Genomic DNA, 25,606 nt, shown 5'->3' with positions numbered 1-25,606 from the left:
GAAGCTGGAGCCGTATTCGTGAGCCAGCATGGCATCTTGTATCATGCCAACTAGAAATAAAAACAGCATCATGGCACGAGACAGATGGAAATGGAGCCAGCAAAAACAGGCATCCGTAGCGGCGGCAGTCCAAACCACTCGACCACGATTCAAGCGGGTGGTTGGTAGTGCTGATGTGCTTATATCTATACTTTCACTAGATGATGTGTGACTTGTTGCAAAAATTGGGCATCCAGGAACTGCATAATGCATTTTGAGAGACACGTTGTTTCAAAATAAATAACGCAGAAGGTCAAAACTAGCATTTGTACTGCCAGCAATTTCACTCTTTGGGGTACAGATAGCTTCTTTTCTGCGCAAAAGTCTACAGTTTCCACGCGTTCCTACAGGTCGACCTTCCCAGCGTATGGAATCGAAATTATACAGCAAGATACAAGACTTCCGCATGCGTGATGTGCGGCTAGCGCGTACCCAGAATTCGTATCCTACACAGCATTTCTATTTTATTGCCCTGTGATAATGAAAATGGCGTCCGAGCTCCTGTTTCCGGGGGTGCCTTTATCACGTCCGTTCTCACTGCGCAGGTACTACATGCGGCTGGTGCTTCTGTTCTCCTTCATACTGCCCACCGTTCTCCCTGCTTGGCTCTGGGGCGAGTCATACTGGAACGCCTTCTGCACAGCCACCATGCTGCGCCTCATCCTGTCGCTCAACTTCACTTGGTCGGTGAACAGCTTCGCCCATCTCTGGGGCAACAAGCCGTTCGACAAGAGCATCTCTCCCACCGAGGCTCCCTGGGTGTCTTTCGTCGCCGTCGGCGAAGGCTTCCACAACTTCCACCACACGTTCCCCTGGGACTACTCGACCAGTGAGCTGGGATGGAAGCTCAACATGAGCACCATGTTCATCGACATCATGGCCAAGCTGGGGCAGGCGTATGACCTCAAGGTCGTCTCCAGGGAGGCCGTCTTAGCCAGAAAGTTGAGGACTGGAGACGGAACGCGGCTGCCCAGGAGGTTCCGCGAGATGGCCGCGGCAGAAAGAGAAAGCGCTGCCGCAGCGGCTACAGCGGCGGTAACGGGAACAAGCCAGGGCTGAGGCCGCTAGCTAGACTTGAAGAAAGAAATTTGCAAGAGGTACGGACAGAAGCGACGCCAACGATCGGCACGGGGACTGCTGCAGGTGAAACACACCTGCACCAGTGGGCAGCTGATGTAACGATCATGCATGGACTACTGCATCCTTCTGATGAGTGTGGCGTGTCCAAATGGAGGTTATTACTACTTGCCTTGATGGCTGCTCTGCGGGGCTGTCTTATAGGATATACGATCTCACTTTCTGAGATGGTATATCCTACCATCTCTAAGGTCCTTTTGGCAACGACGTACATCGCATGTTGGCGGTCTTTGTGAGCAGAAAAGACGTCGTGTGACAACATGCGTTGGCTTGAGTACAAGAAAAAAAATATGTGATCTGACTCACAAACCCAATAACTCATCTGCATTATAGTGAGAAAAAACTTCGCGTTAGCAGAGGCTCTTTGCGCGCATAGCTTATGCATACAAGGAAAGGATGCGACAAGTGCTCGTACAAGAACTCGACAAGTTAGTGTATTCGTAAGGATTCAACTTGCAACAAGTTCTCGAAGAAGAGAGTAGTCATCACGTGCTCCGCTTTTTGTGGTTCGATTGAGGCAGCTTTCTCATATGGAAGCAACAAATCTTGCGCGTGTACTGTAATGGACTCAACAGTGTGCATTTTTCCGCGCGCTTTCACTTCATCGCTACTGAGTTGTCGTCGTGGTTTTCGCTCGCTCATTAAACTTTTGTATATAGTCATGTTTCTTTATAAGAAATAAAAGAAACAAAAATATTGTTCTCTGGAAACTGCTTCGTTCTTTTATTGAAATGAAAATAAAAGAAAGAGACGTAGTCACCTTTTAATGGTGACGGCTACTCCTTTTCTCATAACGGAAACAACAATATAAAAAATGTGTAGGAAAATGACAAGAAATAACTTCATACGGTCAGAAATCCACAGCACACAGTTCTATACACCCATGAACATAACAATATAAAAGTCAAATGCAAGTTGCACCACAATGAGCTCGTAAACAAAGTCACAAAGCCACACAAACGGCCGTGATGTAGACTTCGATGAGCACATAAACAGATGAGAAATTACACAGTGTTAAAATAATTCACGCAAAAAAAAAGAATGCATAACACGTAATGTACAAGCACTAATACTTACAAATAATAGAAGAACGTTATAGTAAGATCATGTGATTATTCAGTGCAATACCTAGTATTTGTTAAGGATGCCTGTTTCTTCATAAAAATGTTCAAGTGCGTTCAGTGCTTTTCGCTGTGCTATTTCCGATGGCCATGGGTCCATCAAAATTGGAGTGAGAAAGGCCGGTGAAGATCAATGGAGTGTAGCTCTTGTTCTAGCTGCTGTCTTTGCATCTCGTATATGGGGCATTGGAGGAGTAGACGGCAAACTGTTCCTTTATTTATAACTTACTCGTTTACAATTCATGTCCGAGCCAAGTAATGCAGAAATAGAAACGAATGGAATTAGTGAATCAGCAAGAATTACAATCCACTGACACGTCCATATAAATGGTACAGCACCCGGAACTTATGGTGGAAGCGCTGAATTCGCTCTTAGGGAAAGTCTTCAAGTTATCTGAGGAGGGCTGTTGAACCAGAATCGTGGGTCTTGCGATATCGTTCCGTTAAATCTGCGGTGCAATCAAAAGGAAAAATAGCTGCCCTCAGCAGCCAGCACTGCCTGAAGAGATGGGAACAGAGAGAAGGCATCGACATGAACGATGTTCAACCTGGTTGGTTACAATACACTATACCGCGTGACAAAGGGAACACACTGATGCAACCTACGCAGTCATAACAGGTGCAGTCGAATGTCCATAATTTAAACCATCGTAGCAGCACTTTTCTGACTTTCTGTCTGCATATGCAACCTGTCATTTCAAAGCGCTCTATCAGAGCTATACTAAGGTCGCGAAAGGTACAATTAAAGCGGCATTACAAGAGTAAGCGGATCTCATAGCGTTAATCTGCCTACATCGTCGCTATTTAAGCCCTAGTATGGTTGCAGTAAAGTTGCTATATTACACAACTACGGAAGCGCTTCTGGAATGCTCTGAAGCTACCAGTCGAATATGTCATGCATATGTCACCGGCAAGCCAGGCCAAGGTCCCAAGGGCTTGATCTCAGAGAGGCACCTTCCTTCATTTTGCCTTAGGACTTGGCAAAAAGCAGGTTTTTGATCCTCAAACGAATCACAGGCGCCGTAAAGTACTGCTTACGGTTAATTCGCTGTAACAGGCATCGCATTCGTCACTGTCCGCGATTTTAATTCAGAAGTAAACGAGCACTGAGGAACGACATGACAAAGCGAGAACGACGATGCATGGTTGCTTGGAGCAGTGGAAAATGGAGCTTTTCACCGCTGGATGTACAAATCAAGCCCCGTTGTATTGTGTGGAGTCAGCTTTGAACAGTCGCGCAGTGCACCTAGAATTAGCGATATATTAGTCGTCACCTCAGAACCAGCGTCGCGCTCGGCTTTTCTGCTGATAAAGCACTTGTTATCGAATTGCAGTTTTCTTATGTCTAGAAGCCAGTATGTTGCAAGTTAAAGAAGAGAAGAGAGAGAGAGAGAAAAGGATGCATAGAAAGGCAGCGAGGTTAACCAGAGGCAGTACTGGTTGGCTACCCTGCACGGGGGGAAGGGCGAAGGGGCATAAAAAGAAAAGGAGAGCGGAAGGGCGAGATAGAGAGAAATATAGACGAACACGAACAAACCGCGTACACTACAGAGCGGCAGGGGGCGGCGTTCTTAAAGTCTATCGTGAAGCCCCGTAGACCACAGGAACCTTCATAACGCGAGTAAGGCCTTCAGCGCGGATGTTCTGTGGGAGTACTGACCTAAAGCTTTGAGTTCTGATAGTGGACGATTGTCCAACTGGTCCAGCACTCTGCACAGAACTTGTCTCTGGGCACTATACCGCGGGCAGACACAGATAATATGTGCGAGCGTTTCATCGATGTTGCATGTGGCGCACGTGGGGCTGTTGGCTATTCCAATAAGGAAGGCATATGAGTTCGTAAATGCAGCGCCTAGCCATAGACGGTACAGCGTGGTCTGTTCACGTCGTGATAAACCAGGCGGTAGGTGCATCCGTATGTCCGGAAACAACGAACACAAACGACATATGGTTAAAGCGTGCGAGTCCCACAGAAGCAAAGTACATTCACAGGACATCAATCGCAGCCCAGCTGCAGCGTCTGTTTGCGAAAGCGGAATCAAGACACGTTGACCACATTCATGTGCAGATCGGGCGGCTTCGTCGGCGTGGTCATTTTCCGGTTAAAAGAAAGCCTGTAGAACTTTATTTGCAGCCGTAACTTTGTAGGACTATTGCCTCTTGTGTGACATAGTGTCAATTTTTCCTAAAATAAAGCATGTGACGATGTGTTATGATAGAGAATTCGGTAAAGGAAACAAAATAAATGACTGATAGATGTGGTAAGCTTTTGCCACATATTGCCATCGAACAGCCATAGCCATGTCAACGAAACAAAAGTACTGTTGCGAAATTCTAAATGCTAGCGAATGCTGCATACGCAAGAAGTGTTACCTCCATAGTAGGCAAACCTTCGTATAAGACGCATAAGCTTTCTCAGTAAGGAATAATTATGTGGTATATGTTATTGTGACATTGAATTTCTCACCAGCCAACAAAACCGGTTTAGCAAAAATGTCGGCTCGCCACTCGTGGACAGCGAGTCTGCCGAGTGTCATAGATCTGCGAAAGTCGGCTGCAAGTTTGCGCACAGATATCTACAAGTTATTTTGTAAAATATTAATATACAAACCCCTGCAGAGTGAAGTCGAATAATACAAGCTACGAAGATGTTTCTGATGGCCATCTCGGTGTCCTGGGAGATGGCACGAGGTAGCATTATGTGAATGTCATTGAAGTCGTTTAAGCTTATAGTATATGTGTATGCAGTTCTTGCGTCCCGGTCGGAGAATGGGATAGGAAAAAATAATCACCAGAGCGCCGGTAACCCCGTTGAACAGGTATAACATATCGATCTTACTCAGTCGATGCTATTTCTCTGTTACCTGCATCGACATGTGGCTCATACAGGGCGCCGGTCGAGCCATTGACTTACGCAGACAGAACAACTTTGACATAAGGCTATAATAGAAAAAAAATCCGAAGACCCCTAAGCACTTTTTATGAGTTGTGAATGCGAAATCATTAATGTCCAATTTAACGCCGCTGAGCGGTCCTTCGAGTTATGAACTCCTCGTGAGCAAGCGAGTGCATTGATACCCTTGGATAACGCTTCCTAGATAGCACAAGTCCGATGCACTTCAATCCGTCACGTCATGCTACCTTGCCCAACTGCCATAGATTCTAATGGGCACGCTCCCGAGTAAGCCGCGGTGATTTCGACATCCCCGCTTTCGTCACGCAGGGCTTGGCAACGGAAATTTCGGTCCAAGTAGCATGACGTCATGAAGCAGAGTGCGCAGTCCTGCTATCTAGAAAGCGCTGGTTTAGCCCAGTGGATAAGACGCTCGGCTTCTGAGCGAGGGGTCGTTGGGTCGAAAATCGCTGCCGCCAGCGTTGTTCGTTTCGAATATGGTCTATTTCTTTAATATATACATTAATTTTTTATATCAATTACAGAGGCGAAGTTATAACGTAGACGGAAGCTTGCGAGGACGAGGAACGCGCGGATAACACAGGTCTCCGAGAGCGAGCGTGACGTGGCGTCGCTGCGATGCTCTCTCCCCTCACGCAACACCTGGCGCGTCAGCGAGGCAGCAGGTGTTCCCTTTCACCTGCTCTTCTCTGTCGAGGCGCGCACGTAACGTGGCATGGCAGCCAACTGGAATTCAGGGGCCGTTTTGCTGCTACAGACGCCGGCTTTTTCGTCCAATGGGCCATTTGGTGCTATCGCATCAATACAATAGCAGTGGCTAAATTCTTTCCTGACTCGCACTCAGTTGTTTGGTCCTGTGTGTGGGTGATACGAGTATCTCACCGTAAGGCGTACTGCTAGAGAGTGTTAGAATAGCGTTTACAAACAAACGCAAACACATGACGTTCGTAAAGAAGTAGCGTTGTCCTCACTGAGTATGTTCAGCACGTTAGTGAATTTCTCTGGTTTACATGCGCTATGATAATGCACGTTATTTGGCGAGTTTAACGTTCGTAATATTTATGCACACTACGAAATAGCCATGTCGAACATGACGGCACCCATGGCGCCCGCTTCGGCATGAATTCTTGTGATGGCTACGCTCTCACTCTCGTTGATCGCCAGTAACTATAAAAATTAGCTTTCGCTTCTTCTAAACTCGCCTGAAACGTTGGTTATGAGCACATAGCGCGTCCAATTTCTGAGATACTTCTGCGATTCTGGAGTTCGCAGTCCAAACGAGACGCGTCCGCATAGAAACGACAGGATGGTTGGGAATGCATTGTCTTGGCTTGGATACGTTTGACACGAGGCACCAGACTGCGCTGTCTTCTAACGTCCTTCTTACGTTTGCGTTCCTACACGCTAAACTAAAGTTCCTGAAGGGACGCGCACCGTAACGTCCCGCAAATGTGCTTGCGTTTAACGTGTTTAAGGCGACAAGCGCTATTCTACGCTCTATTGTTTTACACATGTGCATCCAAATAAAAACAACGCTACGCTGTTTCTCCCGCCTGAGCTATTGCGAGTGCAATACAAGAAGCGTCTTCATCTTGAAACATTGAGAATCAAGACACTCCTGGTCAAAACTGACCGGCTAATAAATTGCACTGCAATCGCCCCAGAATCTTTTTTTTTTTTGGTAGTGTTGCTATTTACACTCTCATCGCACTCATTTCGTACTAACGCCTCCTACACAATGTGTTTGAGGGCCTTAGCGTATACCTATAATTAGGACTGAGCATCGTAATTTACCGTCGGCTTCGCCCTGCATCGCGCAGAATGCTCCTCACATGCCGCGCCGGTATACTGCTGAAATACTGCGCATGACAGCTCGCGTCTCGTGCAGTACTCTTCAGAAAGCACCGCATCGGCGAAGCCTTACACGAGACCGGTGATTATCCTACTGCGCTCAGCGTTCTAGATTGCGTCGTGTGCGTCACGTAAAGAAAGACGTCTCTTGTCTCGGACCTCGCGAGGGAGCAATCAGTCCAACCTTGCGCGGGCATGCAGAATGTTGGCGCCTAGAACTGTTATATTGGCGTGCATCTCGCACGGAAAGCACGTGCATATACGGTGGATTTCCTCTGAAACGGGAAATGCGTCGGGCAGAGCGCGCGGCGTCGGCGATTTCAGAGCTGCCAGCGTCACGGCGGTGCAACAGTCTTGTTTTTCCTGTCGCGTCAACTCCTTTTTATCTCGCCGTCCCTGCACAGTCACAAGCGCGATTCACGCACGCTTGTGCAGCGGCCTTTATCTGCCGGCTGATCTGCAGTGCACCTCAGTCGCGAAGGGAACGTTGCCACTTGCCCAGGCGCGGCAGCCGACGCCGAGCGTGAAAGTTTAGAGGTCAGTGTTGCTTCATGCCTGGTGGCCTGCTCGGGGGCCTGCTGTTTTTATTTCGCTACCGATCAGATTGAGATGCGAGCTCCTGTTGGCATCCGTATCCACATCCTCCTCCTCTATTTTGTTTGTGGCCGATGAGAAGAAAACAGAAACGGGAAGCTCTGTTTCCTGCTGCTTCTTTTTTTTTTCGGGGATTTTCTCGAAAGAAGGAGAAAAAGAAATCCACAGACCTTGTTCGATTGCGGCGCTATGAAAATGCTAATGGCCAAGCTACCGTGGTTCTTTTAACGTCGAAGGTGATCAGTATATGCACGCGCAAGAAGACGTTGAATCGCGGCAGACAGAGCCCGTTTTGTAATATCTCAATGTGATCAGACGCAGTCGTAGCCCCCAATGAATGGAACGGAGCCTTGAGTCTACGCTACTATACTCGAAACATGGAACGCGGAAAAGCTTTTATTGAACAGACCCGCTATGTTTTATTATTATTATTATCCTTTAACGCGCGGTACGCTTCTTTAGTATGATTTTAGAAAGAAATGATGGCTTTAAGGAGCAACTGCAAATGCTGGCCCAGTTTAGACCATGGCATTGCACCAAAGCTGTATGATGAAAGCTGATATGACGCAACTACCACTAGGGCGTATAAACGCACGGACACAATGATGATATTTGTTGCTGATTTCGTTAAATTCAGTAGTTCTCAAAAAAGAATATGCATGCGCTCGTTGCACGCAATGCGCAGATGGCGCATATCCACGGGCCAAGATCGTACCGCAGCCAGACAAACGAGCCCTGATGCAAATGCAGCACAACCTTCAGAGAGTGGAGCACTTCTGAGATAAGTAGCGGCGGCAGATGTACACAATATGCTGTACGTCGGACAAGTGTAGAGAACAACGAGTTTGTCAGCAGGATTTTGAGCAGGATGTATCCGGCATATACAGGGCAATCATCTTTAAATTTTATGGAATTTTTAAAATCGCCTGTGGCAGATAGCATAATTATTGTCCTTGAGTTGGATTATTCGAAGAGGCGGACATTACTAGCGTGAGAAATCGAAACCCATATTCCACTACTTAACAAAATTCACTAATTGTCTTCTTAAGTACTTTACGGCACATACTGCAATTTACGAATTGTAACCGGAGAGTTAGCACGGCGCATCCACTTGAATTGAATTTCCAAGGGGACACCAATTTCGAGATAACCTTTTGCAAAATGTGGAACGAAATATATGGGCGTTTCAGTTACTTTTGTGCTTCAATGGATAAAAGAGCCTTTTGTGAAAAAAGTAAGTGGACCAACACTGCATTCTTACGGCGAGTTTTATGGCGCATTTCTCCAAACTGGTGTCATTCTGGAAATTCCTTCCAAGTGAATACACCTGAAAAACGTACCGGCTACAATTCGTGAATTGCTTTACGTGCCGTAAAGTGATTAATTAGGAAGTTAATTAGTGTATTTTCGTTAACTGTTTGAATATTTGTTTCGATTTCACGTAGCAATAATGTCCGCTTCTCTGAAAAATCCAGCTCTAGGACTAGAATTATGTTGTTTGCAATAATCAATTTTTTTTAATTCTATAAAAATTAATAATTATCGCGCCGCACGTATAGGCCACATTGAGTGCGATGCTGAGATGGCATCCTTGGCCTCTTACCTAGTGGAGGCGTGCATCTTGCCAAATTTACCAGACTAGTCGATTTTATGAAACTGATTCACCGAAGGCGACCTACACCAAAGAGAGTGATGCGAACTCCATGGGGCAGGATAGTACATGAGAGACTAGTTGTCACGTCTTCCTTTCGAAAGCAGCCAATAGAAGCGACTTCGTCTAATCGCTGACTGCCTTTCGGACAGTGCGTTGTGTGCGGACGTTGCTCCTGCGTTGTTTCATTGCGTAGTGCAAGCAGAAAAATCAGCATAGCACATGCGCATACGACTCGGGTGATAGTTTTACGTGTGGGTCCATATTATTGTCAGTTATGTGTATATCCGAATTGCGCGTCCTCCCGCTTATCGTCTCGCCCCTGGAGCAGCATGGGAGTGCTTCTACTAAGCTGAGGTAGAAGTTTTTCGTCGAAGTCAACGTACCCCTTCGCGCGTGCTAGTGTAACAAGGACACTTCATTACAGCTGCAGTGCGTAAGAAAGGTGTAACAGATGGCATTCCAGACTTCACGACGCGGAAACCAGGAAAAACTGAGAATGATCTTACCAGGCTTTCCACGTCTCGAATCGCTTCATTTGGCCGCTGAGCACTAACAAACCACGCGTACGGTCAAAAAAAGAAGCAGCCGGCCTACGCCCACAGGTTTGCGATAGGCTTACCGGTATCGTCAGGAGGCGCCACCGGTACTCACGCCATAGAGAAATAAAGATAGCAATCACTTATTTTGCACGGTGACCCCCTAGCTACAGCTCCAGGGCGCCTCCGCGCGTGCATTCGGGCTACTTGCAGGGTAAAGACGCCGGCCAAATTTAACGCTCGACAGATATGAAAATCATGCCTTGCCGAATACGGGGGGACTCTGCGTAGCCGCACTCCTGCTGGGATCGCTAGGCGCGAAAAAAAAAAAATTCCCAGCGTACGGAGCGGGAGAGGGATCGTGCTGTTGCGCGTCTGCTGGATACGTTCTTGAGTCAGATTGATTCGTTGCCAGGAAAAATGCGTAGGACTGGACACCCGCATCCAAGAGAGAGAGCATTGCCCGGCGTAAAACGAACGTGCGCTTGCCGCTTCGTCGAATATACGCTTAAAATTGCGGGTATTTCATGCCTTACATTATTTTCTTTTATTCATTTCAGGTCTGTCGGTGCTCATATAACCACAACTGCACTTATTGCTATCGGGAACAAGCTACGCGTCCTTCATTTTTCTTTTATCGCATTAGAACTGCTGCCAGCTCCTTGAACTTTATGACATGACGCGTCTGGCACCTAAATAGCGTACTCCACAGCGGCACAAAATAGGACAAGGTTTCGAGAGAACAGTAGCAAGAAAATGGTAGGCCTCCTAGAATGTTCCGGAAGGTTACGTTGCTCGCTTTTTAACTGCGTCACCTTGGACAGCGATGTGGAACAGATTCCAAACCTTTTTTCTATAACCACCTACTGTCTGGGTTTCATTACATGAAGGAGCTTATAGTAGATTGAATTTGTGATCTGTTATTCTGATATTGGAATCGAAACATCTTACGCACACTTCCTTATCTGTGCAATGAAGACAAAGCGAGGGTCACGTAGCCTTGCAATACCTATGAGCAGTATAAATTCGTCATGTGAGGGAGCCGTGCGCTATCAATACTCCTAATGCCATGTCCTACAACTCCGTTTCTATGAATGGGCCTCCAAATTTATGTGAAAGGTTCTGGCAATCATCCTTGAGTTGACGGCGTACCTCTGTGAAACTTGAATGATATCAGGCTTTTTATCTGCTTGTCAACGGCTTTAAGACATTGCCCAGTTCTTTCACGATATGCCATTACCTTCTGGCTCATTTAGTTTTTCGTTTTGTTTTTTTTCTTCAACATGTAAGTGATTCCCGAAAAGTTCAAATTTATTCTTGCAGCCACATACGGGAAGGCACACTCTGTGTTGTCTTGAGTCCGCGAATAAACTTGCTTGAGACACTGTGCGCCCAATCGTCATGACAGGCTCTAATTCTTAAGTCGTCGTATAAATATATTAAATATGAAGTTAATGCCTGAGGAAGCTTATTGTCGAGCCTTTAAATAAGGTAACGCTTCGTACGTAACGCACGCTTCCAGGCTACCGTCTTTTGGAAAAAAAATCAAATGGGTTTACTTAGCTTCTCGGTGAGTTAACTTGGTAGCCCCCTATTTAGTTAATATAGCTGCATAGTTTCCTGCTTAGCTGCATCAGCAGCGCACTGTAAAAACTAATGTTGCTTGTCACTTCATTTTGATCTGAGCTTTTTTTTTTTAGCGCGAATATAAGACTGGACACAAGACACATTGGACACGCACACGTCTTATTCCCGCTAAAAAACTCGGATCAAGATGTCATACCAACAAGCCCACGTTCCTGCTCTTGTAACTAGAGGGCGATGTTTTTCGTTACACTTTTCTTTACGCTTCGAAGAAAAGGACTGACTTCTGGTTCGGTTCCGCAACCATAAAACAACTTTTATACTATATGTGGTTCAGAATGGTTCATGGGGAGAAAAGATAGCGACGGCGACGAGACAAGTACTTTATTTTAATGATAATTGGTCAGTGATCGAAAGCACCGTGGGAAGTACTTCAAGCTTTCCAATGCAATGACAGCATACTTTGCCTAAGGACGTGTTTCGATAGAGTTTGGCAAAGTACTCAATAAATTGTGCGCCATATGCCCGTGGTGCTGCCGCCGCGCGGTTCGCGACTACATTATGTGATGGCTCCATTCATGCAGCGGCGGAATGCTGCGGCTAGACAAACCAAACACCGCGAAGCGTTTACGCATAGATGGTGCGCCAAGTTCCCCGCCATAGCTGAACATGTTCGCGGGACGCGTCCGGCCGTCGCAAAGGTGTTGTGTGATATGCGAGGAAATACAGCGCCGGCGCCGCGCATTACCTTGCGCTGCCTCTTCTTCCTGCTCGTAATCCGCGTTGGGTTGACAAATGCTTGAATATCACTCTCCCCCCCCCCCCCCCCCTCCGCCCCATCGCCCTTCTCGTTGCGTTTGCTGCTGCAGCAGCATAGGATGTAAGGCACTAATTATTTGGAAGTGCAGCCATATTTCATTTTAGAAAATGAGAGAGAGAGAGAGAGAGAGAGAGAGAGAGAGAGAGAGAGAGAGAGATTAACCGGAAGATAAATATTCAGTTTGCTAGCATGAACTAGGGAATTCGAAAGTAAGAGTTTGCTCAGACTCTTTATGACTTCACAGTGGGATGACTTGCCGCTTGCAAAGTAAACAGTGTTTCATTTGTTGATGCGAAAGCATATCGTCAGATCCATGTGTAAGCAAGCTATTTCAAAAACAAAAGCAAGCTATTGTCAAATTAAACTACATGGATTGGTGCGTGTGAGTGGGCATAATGGCTGGCGCGTCACATGTGCAGAACTGACTGAATAACTTAGTTGCCTTCATTCTTTATAGTGGTGGTGGTAGTTAGTAGTAGTAGTAGTAGTAGTAGTAGTAGTTGTAGTTATAGTAGTAGTGATCGTAGTAGTGGCGGTGTTGATATTTGTAGTAGTTGTACTATTGCATCTTTGTCATCGTTCATTTGGTGAATTCAATAATAATCTTGCTTGAAAGGATCTCAATCGCACTGATGACCACCATTAAGAGCACCGCATACCCGCCGCCGTGGCTCAGTGGCTAGGGCGTCCTGCCGTGGAGCATGAGGTCGCGGGTTGGATTCTCGCCCTCGTCAGCCACATTCCGATGAGAGCGGAATACAAAACACGCTCATGTGTCGTGCTTTGGAGGCACGTTCAAGAACCCAAGTGGACGAAATTATTCCGGAGTCCTCCCCTACGGCGTCCTGCCTATTGACCAACTGTGTAGTTATGTGATGACAAATTCCATAATTTTTTAAGAACTAAGGTCTGGCAGCAGGACCTTATACGTTCAATACGTCAGCTTCAAAACGTACGATAATTCAGCGACACACAGGAAGCAACTGAGAAGGTGACGTTCAGACATTAAGCAATTGTTGCGCTGATTGTGCGTAATGCGTTTCTCTTTCTTTTTTTTTTTTTTTTCCTCCGTCATTTCCTCACTCTTTGCAGTCTACTTCCGCCGAAAACCAAAAATATTGCCGCGGCCTTCCCGGGCGAGGCCAGGGATTGTGATACGGCGTTAAGAGATACTCTCGTTTTCCGTTTTCAGCGTAACCAACCTTGAGTGAAAAGCGAAAGGATTGAAAAAAAGGAAAATTTTCCGTCTGTACGCCCCATTTCGAGATAGCCTAAACGTCTTATACCCCTGCAGCAGACATGAAATCTTGTCGGAGCGTACGCTATCGCGTACGTAATTCATTACCTTCATGCCTGCAACGCCTCTGACCTTTTCACGCGGCACGCTCGAAAGCGCGCGCAATGTTGCGAGTGCAAACAAGCGTGCAATGCAGCCGCCTAACTCGAAGGAACAAAGAAATGTCACGCACATTTTTTTAAGGCTCAAACAGATTAATTTTTTTAAATGTCTGCGACAATCTGGATACGCCGTTCCGCCTTGTCTCATGGGGATTTCTGAAACAGGCGAGAATTACGTGCGTGATTAATAGGCAGCTAATCCAAATATTTACTAAATCATTCTTTTATTTATTCCGTTTAGGGCCCATGTTGCAATTGCGAAATTGAAGCAGAGGGAAGTCATTTATACTTAGCAAAAAATCTTCAGGCTAGCTCCCCTATCGAGGAATCCGCGTCTCCTAAATATCACAAATAAATGCATTGGCCTCCCAGTTTCATGCAGTGCCGAACTTCTGGAGAGAGTCTATCGGGAAACTGTTAACTGGAACGCAAGAAGTATGTTGCGTCACATATTCAGGACGGATATCTCGAAAGTAATGCTAGTCCTGGCATTTATTGCTAAGCTGGCATGACTTGACTGCTGCTCGGCTTTAATTTCAACATCTGCGAAAGAAGGGCATAATTCTGTTGTTAATTGTTCGACATTTTTATTTATAGCCACTTGGGTGGCGTGATTTGTCGGGCAATATCCGCCTCTTCAGGTAAGCCACTTGCGCCGGCCTGAAGACACGCACTGTGTGCCACGGCGTTGATCAGCCAAGGAGTACGGTCAACCGACCGGTACCCGGAGACACAACAGGATGCGACGGTCCCGTTCCTATAACGAGCCCTTTTCAATGAAGTGCTCGCCGAAATGAGAAGCACGACAGAGAGAGAGGGCTCTTTATTAGAAGAACAGAGAATTTTGCCGGCGCGTATATAACCGCTGGCATGCTACTCTGTGTAGGGATGGGGAATGGGATTAAAAGATTCTAGAAGAGAGTGGGAGAAAAAGAGGATAAAAATAAATATGAAATGTCCGAGTGGACCGGATACTAATATTTACAGGTGACATGGCGGGTAAATTTAGGCTTTTGTACATAAAGTGTGGAATTTTTAAAGCTTTCCTATTAGACCAATTTCTGTCAGGTATTTGAACAATAAATCCAAAGCCCATCGCTGTTTTGAAGGGCCGGGCATTGGACCTAAGATGCTCGGTAACGTTAACGGTTCGTGGCAAATCATGTCCATTTGGTGCTCAAAAAATTCTCTCTCGTCGCGGTACGCGGGGCATTCTTGTAATATGTGCTAAATTGTCTCTAAGTTGCGATAGTTATCACAGTATGGGTTAGTGGTAAGCTCTATGCGGTACAGATAATTGTTAGTGTATGCCACGTTCAGTCGAAGACGATGGTACAATGTCTCTAAGTGTCGAGGAAGGGGTCGTGGAATTTTCGGTCTCATTTCTGGGTCAATGTAACGCAGGAAGTTATCTTGGTGAAGCGGCAGATTCCAGATGCGGTCTTTGTCTTGATAGGCATATTTTTTTGCCATGTTTGAAGCGTCGGCTTTTGTAAAAATTGTTCTTTTGAACTTGCGGTATTGGAGTCCATTTCTGGCAGCTTCATCCGCTCTTTCATTTCCCGAAATGCCGGCATGGCCAGGTATCCACTGGAACTTTATGCAATGCCCAGCAATCTTAGCCCTGTGGTGAAGATAAGCAATGTCAAATGCTGCAGGTTGATTATTGCAACGCTTGTGCCTGTTCCACATACTTTGTAGGGCTGCTTTTGAATCTGTGAAAATCACCCATGTCTTTGGCGGCTGCTGTCGAAGTACATACACAAGGGCCTCCTTAATGCCATATAGCTCCGCTGAAGTAGATTATGTCGCTTGCTCAAGACGAAACGAGAATCGTTGCCCTGTAGAGGGAACAAAAAGTCCGCATGATGAACGATGTGGAGTTGTAGAGCCATCTGTGAAAATGTGCGTTGCGGCTGCGTATTCTTCGTGAATATATTCCAAAGCCATCTGATAAGTCGCTGCTTGAGGCATTTACTTTTTCGCACTGATTCCAGGTATATATGGCACGATTTCCAGTGGGGACAGTGTCCATGGTGAAATGTTTCGCGGCATAATTTGTGACGCCTGAGCAGGAATCGAAATAGATATGCTTCCGACGGCCTGCCCAAAGCTAGATGTAGCACGGGTTCTAGAAATATCCTTTAAAAAAGTGAGTCTTCGTATGAATGACGTGGCGGAGGTGAATCCGAAGTGTCTCCTGCGAAGATAGCACTTCGAGAGGCAGGCATCCAGCTTCTGCTACAGTTCCTGAGCAGGACGACCCCTTCGGAAGGCCAAGACATATGCGAAGGCAGTTGTTTCGTGCTGCCTCAAGTTTTCTCGTGCTTGTGGGAGACATTTTCTGCAGGATCGGGAGGTAATAACGTAGTGTTCCGTCGACGTAGGCCTTATGGAGGAGCACCATTGATCGACAGTTGCTGCCCCACTGTGATCCGGCTAAAAATTGGAATACGTGCGACGCCGAGGAAATCTTCTCACTCAGTTTTTTTCACTTGGGGCGACCATGTGAGGTTCCTATCGATCGTCACTCCAAGAAACCTTTGCGTCTTGACGTTTGGAAGGGCACGACCACCCAACACTAGTGGGTATTTTTCCATACGCCTCCGCGTGAAAGCCATGGCAACGCTTTTGTCGGGGGACAATTTCAGACCCCTTGGATTTAGGTAGGCCGATATATTTGCTAGCGCTCTCTGGAGACGTTGTTGGGTGGTACTGCGGGAACGCGCCGCACTCCAAATGCAGATGTCGTCCGGATACAGTGTGATTTTGACGCCGCGGGGCAGGTTTCTTCTCAGATGGATGAGGACTAAATTAAATAATACCGGACTCAACACAGCTCCTTGTGGCACTCCCTTCTCGACGGCATAAAGCGCCGTGGGGCCATCCGGGGTACACATGAAAAGTTGGCGCCCTTGAAGATAGTCTTCAATCCATGCGTAAAGCTGTCCTCCAAGACCAGGAGTTTCCAAAGCGTCAAGTATTGCTTTATGATAGACCGAATCATATGCTGCCTTATTGTCTAAAAATAATGCGGTAGGTATGTTTCCAGAGACCAATTCCTCTTCAATTGATGAGACTAAGGCAATGACATTATCAATTGCGGACCTATTTTGTCGGAAGCCATTCATTTCCTCCGAGTAAACTTTTGTAGTTTCCAAGAACCAATTTAGTCGTTTGTAGATCATTTTTTTCGAATAGCTTCCCTACGCAGTTAAGCAGAGATATGGGCTTGAAGGAGGCGTAATTTGTTGGCTGCTTCCCTGGCTTCAATATAGGAATACCTTTCGCAAGCTTCCATTCCGTAGGAACCTCCCCAGTTATCCATGAGGCGTTCTAGTACTCCAGAAGGCGTAGGCGAGATGTGTGGCATAGATTTTCGAGCGTTTCATAACTCACGCCGTCATGGCCAGGTGATGATCGCTTGTTCACGTCGCCGATTGCTGCCGTGAGCTCTTCGATGGTGAATGGTAATTCTAAGTCAGGAAGGGTAGCTCGAGGTGGACTAGGCTGATGACTTGGAATTTGCCGAAAAGGTTGTGCCCCGTTGGAAAGGAGCCTGCAGTACTGTTCTGCCACCTCTTTCAGGGATGCGCGCTCATGTAATGAGAAGGCGATAAAAGGATAAAGCTGTTGCGGCTCTTTGCGAGTGCCTCTGACGACTCGCCAGATTTTTCTCAACGGTTGTCGTATGTCCAGTGTCCCACAAAAGTCCCTCCACCTTTTTGGGTACAGTTTGGTGAGGTAACGTCGTATATGTCTTTGTGCCCGTCGACAAGTTCTGAGGTCTTCGATATTCTTAGTACGTAGAGCCTTCCTTTCGGCACGCCTTCGAATGGCACATAACCTTTCAAATTCCTCGTCGTTAGTTCGTACATTACAATGCTTCGTGGCAGAGCGGGTACTTTGTTTGAGGCAATGAGCTATTGTCGGTATTATTTCTGTATTCGTAGTCGAGGCTGTGATCCCTTTGTCTACGGCTGCTGTGTAAGCTTCCCAGTCTACCGACTTCAGTTTCACTTTTCCGGGCGACGTCCGAAAATGAAGGGCAGAGATTAGGATCGGGTAGTGATCACTACCTGGAGTTTCGAAATCTGTACACCATCCGAACATAGGGGCAACTTGACTTGATACGAATGTGACGTCAATGCAGCTAACGGTCTTCGGATTTTTCAGGTATGTTATGCTGTCATCGTTCAAGGGCTCTATATTGTATTTTGCAAGAAGCTTCGCCAGCTTAGCACCCCGAGCACATGTATGTGAACTGCCCCAGATCTCGTTATGTGCGTTGAAATCGCCACAAATAATATGTGGAGACTGAGTGTTTGTCAACAAGTTTTCCAATCTTGTCACGTCGAAAGGTGATCCTGGTTCCAAGTAGACGCCGATCAGGATGGAACACTTTGGATGCAATCACTGTGGTTGCGCAAATATATTCATTCTTGTCATGTGGTGCTGCGGCAATCGCAGAGGCAGGTATGTCGTTGCGAAATCCAACGAGCAGTCGGCTAATTCCATTTTGTCGCCTTGAATGATGAAAATAATAACCCTTTATCCTAAGCTGCTCGTCGACGCGTGACTCAGGAAATGACCATAAAAGGGAATCGGTACACTCGCGCAAGATGCTTAAAGTCTGCTAACTTCGAGCGCAAGCCGCGAGCGTTCCACTGGAATATAGTACATGTGCGGAAGTGCTTGTTGGTGGACACCGCTTGTGAGACGATTGTTGGCGAAGCCATCGTTGCTACTGCGAAGAATCACGGCTTTGCGCCGTGAAAGAAGACGACGCCAGCGGTTCCAAAGCCAGGACGGCCTCTACCTCAGGGATGCTCTTAAACGATGGGCTCGCACGGAGACTAGCCTTGATTGCGGTGAACATCATGGGAATCAGCATACTTGATATCTCATTTGCAGTGCTACCATCTAACAGCTTTTCTTGGTTCTTCCTGTTCTTCTGTTGCGACCTTGAGGACACTTGTTGCTGTCCTGGGCTTGAGGTTATATCACTTGAGAGCTTTGATGGACTCTTTGCAGTTGAAGGCCTTTGCTGGTTTTCTTTCACGACTGAGGCGAAGGACTTATTCAAAGCCGTGTCGCTGCGCTGCACCGTGTCGTGTTGCTTTTGGTTTGTAGATGTATATATCACATCCGGATTCGGTTGTGATCCATCGTTCGTGCAAGGGTGGCTGATTTCTTTTTAGGACACCCTCCGTATGACGCAGCATGCTCAGCCAGCGCATATCTTGCAGCGGATGGGGCCTTTACAATATTTCGCTATATTTCCATGTATTTGACATCTGAAACATTGAGTAGCAGACCCCATGTATTCCGTCACGGGATAACTGCAGAATCCAAGCGACACTCGGTTTGGTAAAGGTGCGTCCTTAGAGAATTCCAGGATGACCGAGCGTCTTCGGGTTTCTGTTACTACGCCATCTTCGTTAGGGACGTACAAAACTTGCCTTTTAGCAGATATGACTCCTTGTTCGCTCAAATACTCCTTGAGGTCGTCATCTGAGCACTCAACAGGAACGTCCTGTATCCTCCTGTACGTGGCAGAGTAGGAGTATGGAACTCGAGCTTCTACAGGGATACCCGATAGATCTGTCACTGTGAGGAGACGATTGGCTGCAGGAAGTGTAGACACTGTCACCATGAGGCTGCCATCCTTGTTGAGATGGTGGCTGAGTATCTTTTCTTGGGCTGTTGTCACAACCGCAGAAGCCAGAGGATTTGAATTCATTTTCCATAAGCTGCTGTCAGGCTGAGTTGGCTTGAATATAACAGGAAGACCTGCGGCTCTTTTCTTTTTGTAAGAGACAACAGTGAAGGCTGTCAGGTCCATCTCTTCGTTGTCTCCTGTAGATTCCCTTGTGTCGATCTCATCTTCACGTAGCCTTTTCCTTGCTTGCTCATCTTCTCTGTGGTCTACAGAAGCAACATGCTGACCTGAATGCTGATTGCTTGCGACGGATGCCATCAGAGCATCACGAAGGGCGGCCGACGGCGGAGGCTCGCCGCGCTGCTTCGGTCCGGTGCGCTTCGGGAGGCGCTTGCTGTGCTTCTCTCGCAGGACGGTGACCCCCAGACCGGCGTTCGGTGAGGGAGAGGCACAAAGAGTAAAAATGAGCTCTACACTTGCTAAAAAAGACTTAAAATTACAGACGGGCGTTCGGAAGCGAGCCTATCACTCGTCGTCTTCGTCTTCCAAGACAGCACGACAGCATGATTATTGTCCGCATTGCTCGGTCTGCATTCATCAGCAGCTCAGCGACCCTCGTGTCTGTTCTGATTTTATTTATTTTATTGTATTGCGAGACAAAGGTTAGGCCGCAGATCTTGCTTTTTATTTCAGCTAGCGAGCCACCCACTATAACGGCCCCCTGTGGTGATGATGAGTATGTACAGATGAGGAAGGCACACGATGCGCTCAGACTTGTTTCCCCCGCGTGCTAAAGCGGGCAGCCCGGCCCCACCTGGCAAGAAACGCTGAGGAAACGGTTTGAGACGCGAAACGTGAACAGTCTCGGAACCATGGCATTTATTTTATTTTATTTTATCTGGTCTTACTTTATTTACATATACTCTCAGAAACAAGTCATAGCAAAGGCAAGTACACACAGGAAGAAAATACAAAATCATCTGGTTACAGATAATACTTTGTTGTAAATAGAACGCAAAGGTTCCTCCAAAGTGATGCGACATACAGTGCGAATTGTTCATCGCACACATTTTTCAGATATAAATTCCACAAACTTCGGGAGGTCTACTCGATTCTTGAGTTGTTGCCTACAGACGGAGTTCGTTTGAGACCCGAAATGTTTTATTTGTTCTCGTCTTGCCGTTTGTCGCGAATTCGTGACATGCCTATTGTGAGCTACTCAATTGTAATGGAGCGCTTAAGGGAGCGAAACCTGTATCATATGTGCATCATTTGGGTGGCAATAATAAAAATAATATAAAAATTGTTTAAGAAGGGGGAAAATGCGTCTGGCTTCATCCATTCAGATGCAGCTTCGCTTATGCTATACAACCGCTTTTGCAAGCTTCTGCGTTGTATGGTGGGCCGTTCTTTGAAAGTTAAAAGACGTACAGTGAGAGAAGAGAGGCATTAAATTCTGAGTGCCTGCTGTGCTGTTTTGCTTTGCAGAACAATCTGAGAATGTTTTTGCCGCACGATAGCGAATGACTAAACGACTTCTTTTGTTGACATTTGTTATCACAAACACTCATTCACATGCAAATCTGCCGCTCTTTTTTATTTTTTTTTTTAATTTTTTGCGAGAAAGAAAACTTTGACCACAAGACGTTTAGAACACACGTGTGCATTGCGTCGCCCACTTCGAACTGGTGGATGGCTTGCGCCTGGGGCAGACGACTGCGCAGTACGCAGCAAGCATGCTGATACTTATGCTCTTGCAATGGGTGTTAAAATGGCTAAATTTTCGAATCGAATACAAATATTAAAAAAACACGACGTTCTAATATCGAATCGAATATCAAATATCCGGAATTTCTATTAAAAGATAGAAATGAAAAGCTATATGAAAGTCTATTGGCAATAAAAGGCTTGTTTCCGTTATTTGAAACTATTTAATGTCAGGTCGACTGACAAGCTTGTAAATGAGAAGCAAAGAAAAGTGCGATCATATCTGGTGCACGATGACAATGAAGGTAACGAAAAAACAGGAACAACATGCCCCCAAAGGCTTATGGTAAAGTGTAGTGCTCGCTGAAGGAGCTATATTAGATCGCCAGCTATGTTACAGCGCCATCCATCGTTTTGAAGAGATCCAAACAAGATGACATATGACAAATAGGGCATTGTTTTACAGAGAAGCTTTCAGCCTGTCATTGGTCGGCATTTTTCACGTTCATGCCCGTGGGCAAAAATGTGGGCTGATCCTCGAGGTAGTGCATTAATAGGCGGACCCGCGGCGTAGGGGAAGCAAGCTTCCAACAGCCAGCAATGTGGAGCCAAAAAGTGCATACATTCTTTGGATTCACGCATGCAACACGCAGAACAGCATTCGTTTCAATAAACAACCAGCACAGAACAAGCATCCGAACCACATAATTGTTGATAAGGCGCTCCTGATAGCAATGCGAGGCGCGTAGCGCTCCCTACATACGTTTACCGGTAAAAATTACTGTTGCGCAAGCTGCCGCGGCGACGGCAGCTTGCGACGTGGGGAGTGACGTCACTAGCCTTTTGTATGTAGAATAACCAGCCTAGCAACGGATCTCATTGTTGCTGCTGCGCCGTTATGGGTAGACAATGCATAGTTAGGACTCCCGAGGAGCAGCGTGAATACGAAAAGGGGCAAAGGGAAAAATGAACGGCAATACGACCAGTGGCAGCGTGCTGTCAATATTACTTTTAATCCCATTACTACAATTACTCTAGATTACCATTACTATCATTACTCTAAAACAATAAAGCCTTGCATACCCACCTCAGCAGTTGTAGTGGCGATTTTCAACAGCTTCGCTGGACATCGACTTTCGCAAGACCGGGATGGCGTGTCAATTTTTGTTGAAATCTTGACAGCGAATTCATATGCTGCTAAAGACGAAGCATGCTTGCTCAGTGGCTGGTCACTATTGCGCATAAGTGACCTCCTTCTTTTGTTCATTCAACCCCATCATCATACGCGCGACAACTGATGTTTTCCTGCACCAGAATCATTCATAGGAGTCTCCGCTTGTATCACTCGTCTTTCCTGTAGACTGCAAGAACTGCTATGGTCCCTTATAATATTCGAACAGAAACGAACGTTCGACAACTTCGCATAGTGACTTTGCGAATCGCATACGAATCGAATAGCAAAGACTATTAGATTCGTATTCGAAGTTTCGAATATTCGCACACCTCTACTTTTTGCACTTGGACGTTGGTCTATACCCGAGACCAAGTAGAAACCTGTCGAATCTGTGTGTGCTGAATGTCAATTCAATTCAGTTTTGATTGGATCTGTTGTATATGTCTCTATACAGTTTACTCCCTTCCACCTTTGCTGACGTTTTCACCTGGAACTACATCTTCCCACTACTCTGATTCATCCAACTTTCATCAAATTTTAATTGAAAAGTCGGCCAAACAAGAGCTCCGTGCTGGCCGCTCCACTCTTTTCCGATTCTCCTTGGCCCTCCAGCCTCGCTTTGACCGACCGTTTGTCAAGGAAAAATATTGCCTGCTAATTAACTTTGTTCTATAACATTACTTAACAAAACCTAAAATATTCGATTCAGAAGGACACACAAGGCGCGTCAATTTTTCCAAGCCACTTTAAAGAACCATTATTGCATAAATTAAAAATTTTAAGCACATCTGTTAGTACATTAAACACCAGTGAAGGTATACCTCAGTGTCTTCTTACACCGTCACGAAAAAAAAGACATCCATATTTGTTTCAATGTTTTCATCACATCGTTCGCCCTCATTTTACTGTGTCTGACTACAATGGAAATGGACTACAAAGCAGCCCTCCAGAGCTTGCGAGGTTTACGACGTGGCAATTATGAACAGCTGGTGTCTAAAATCAATGAAACTGGCCATTGCGCTTCTGAATGAGGACATGATATCATCTTTCAGTGGCTGCCGGGACAATGTGGCATCGTTGGTAATCACCTCGCCGATGACACTGCGCGATGGGCTCAGGATGGCGCACCGACACTCCTTATTCCTTTATTGAGAGTAGACGCTGCAAGAGAGCTTCGCAATATCGCTTGTACCATCACCTTAAGTTACTAGCATGCACCACAGTACTCTAAGTGTCGTTTCTACAGCCTCGACCCATCACTCAAACTTAAAGGGACACTAAAGTGAAAAATGATTTCTTCTGCATCAGTAAATTACCGTTCTACAACACCAAAGACACCACTCTTACAACGATAAGACGTTTGGTAAGCCAGAGAAAACGCAAGAACGAAATACAGGTGGCGACGCCTACTTATGTTCCCGCACCTGGGGGCTGTGACGTCTTGGATTTGGGCGGCAGCTTCTTGGGCCTACTAATTACATATAGCAGTACAGATTGACTACATTGTGTTCTAAAGGAACCAAATATTAAACATGGCAAGTTTCGGGAACCTTTATTGAGCCAACGCGGCCCAAATGCGAAAACATACTTTGGAATCCCTGACGTCACGCTGACGTACCGGCGCTGAGGTTTCGGCGCGAAATTCAAATACTGATACTCGTACCTTCATTTTCTCATCTAATAATCAAACTATTTTTTTTTAAATGACTGCCTGCAGGGTTCTCAAACAATGCTTCATTAGTCTAAACTGATTTATTGTTTCACTTTAGTGTCCCTTTAACTTACCAGCAAACCTTTCACGACGTGACGCAACACTACTGTGTCGGCTGTGGGTAGGAGTAGCATTCACCAACTCCTATAGCTAGCGTATCGAGGCCGCGGAATCTACGGAGCGCATGAATGTAAATTCCGAAAGTTTATGGGTATAAAGTTGTCATAAACTTTTGATGTGAAAGGTGCATTGACATTTCCAAATTTGTGCTTGAGATATTCAATTGCGGAAGTTTGTGGGTTTAAGTTGTTATAAATATTTGACGCCAAAGGTGCATTGACTTTTCTAAAGTCTTAGATCGGAACATACAACGAGGCAAGCCAAATCAACACACCATCAGACAAGTTGACAAAGCACGCAGCGAGATCCGATGAGACGAAGCGTTGTGGTGGTTCATTTGTGCCATCATGTCGCATAAAAAATATCAACATTTTTTTTTTTCACCTGCGCCAAAGCATCCATTTCAAGACACTAAAGCCAGCCACGGTAACTACGTTCTTACTTATTTTTTTCTACTTTGACTTTTATTCGCGAGGACACATTCAGCCTCCTCAATTTTTTTTATTCTCGCAACCCTACCCGCGGGCTGCCAGAGCCAGCCAGAGCGCATGCATTTTTCTCGCGTTACCCCGACCACCGCGCAGCGCACTTCGGTGCGCGTTTGGTTTTCTCTGGCCGAGTGGATTTTCACCTGGCAGAGTTGTGGACGCCTTCTGGCTAGCAGACGAGAAAAAGAAACAATGGTCGCTCACCGCCATCACTGTGAGGACTCGACGGATTCCACTGGGTTCGCTCGAGCGCAACCTCTCCGGAAAGTCTTGTCTCGCTGGTGTAGGATGCCGAGGAGTATGCGTATGGTTCTCAGTGGACCAAGTGTCTCACGTCTTCTTCGATATTCATTCGGTAGCCACATTAGGTGTCCAAAGAAGGCATTGGATTGTGGCCAACATACTCTCCTCTGCATTTCTTTTTTCATTTCGGCGCCCGCGCCCCACAAGAGAAAAAAAGAATACATTGTTGCGGGGCAGGGAATTGTCGCATGGTGAAAGTTCGATATTGTTACTTCTTCTCTTGCGGAAAGTAATCGGCCACGAGACCCTTCAGTTGCCGGATACTCTTAATATATTATTGCGATAGCAATTATATGGACACTCCAGGCGCATTCTTGCTGTCACCGTCGCCATCATGTTTCGTATGAAGTCCAAGGGCGATAACATCGTGACCGCGCGCCGCATGCTGTATGTGCGAGTGAAAGCCCAGGGCGGGGGGGCGCAATGGGTGATCCAACGATGGTGGCTGAGCCTTGTGTGCGCAAATGAGAAAAGCGGGGAGCAGGCGCGCCGCCTTCCGTCGCACGCGATACATCGGGGGGAGTGGATGGAATGGGGCGGGATCTAGGATTCCGTGAATCTGTGATTGCATAACATGTTTATTTGCCTTGTACGCATGCTATACAGTGACTTGTTCTTAGATACGTAGATATATTGGAGACTTATAGGTATATTTAAATATCTTGTTGCGAGGTTTTCTGTGTACGTGCAGCGAACTTTCTTTCCAGTGACACTTTTTTGCCATTTATCAAGCATTTGTATATTCCATTGTATATTCGCATTTCTAATGAACGAGGGCGAGTCAAATGAAAGT

At 46.2% G+C, this 25,606-nt stretch overlaps 2 protein-coding genes across 6 annotated transcripts in view; one reads left to right on the top strand and one right to left on the bottom strand.

Annotated features, from left to right (window-relative positions):
• Nucleotides 1–1,886, top strand: part of LOC126548309 (acyl-CoA desaturase-like) — a 93,024-nt gene extending 91,138 nt beyond the window's left edge. For both annotated transcript variants that reach the window (XM_055063151.1, XM_050196453.3), the window contains one exon: nt 585–1,886. In XM_055063151.1, coding sequence (XP_054919126.1) covers nt 585–1,098 — 514 coding nt within the window. In that variant the 3' untranslated portion in view covers nt 1,099–1,886. The remainder of the gene's footprint in view (nt 1–584) is intronic.
• The window catches only part of LOC129380914 (uncharacterized), a 123,135-nt gene extending 113,092 nt beyond the window's left edge, over nt 1–10,043 (bottom strand). For all 4 annotated transcript variants that reach the window (XR_008609115.1, XM_072284753.1, XM_055063152.1 and 1 more), the window contains exon 1: nt 9,817–10,043. Coding sequence is in view for 1 of the 4 variants with exons in the window: in XM_055063153.1 (XP_054919128.1) it covers nt 9,817–9,845 (29 nt within the window). In the remaining 3 variants the exon portion in view is untranslated. The remainder of the gene's footprint in view (nt 1–9,816) is intronic.
• Between the last annotated feature and the right edge of the window lie 15,563 nt (nt 10,044–25,606).

Source organism: Dermacentor andersoni, chromosome 1, assembly GCF_023375885.2.
Source record: "Dermacentor andersoni chromosome 1, qqDerAnde1_hic_scaffold, whole genome shotgun sequence".
Classification (NCBI taxonomy): Eukaryota; Metazoa; Arthropoda; class Arachnida; order Ixodida; family Ixodidae; genus Dermacentor; species Dermacentor andersoni.
Note: the sequence above shows the minus strand (reverse complement) of the source record. Positions and strands in the feature narration are given on the sequence as shown.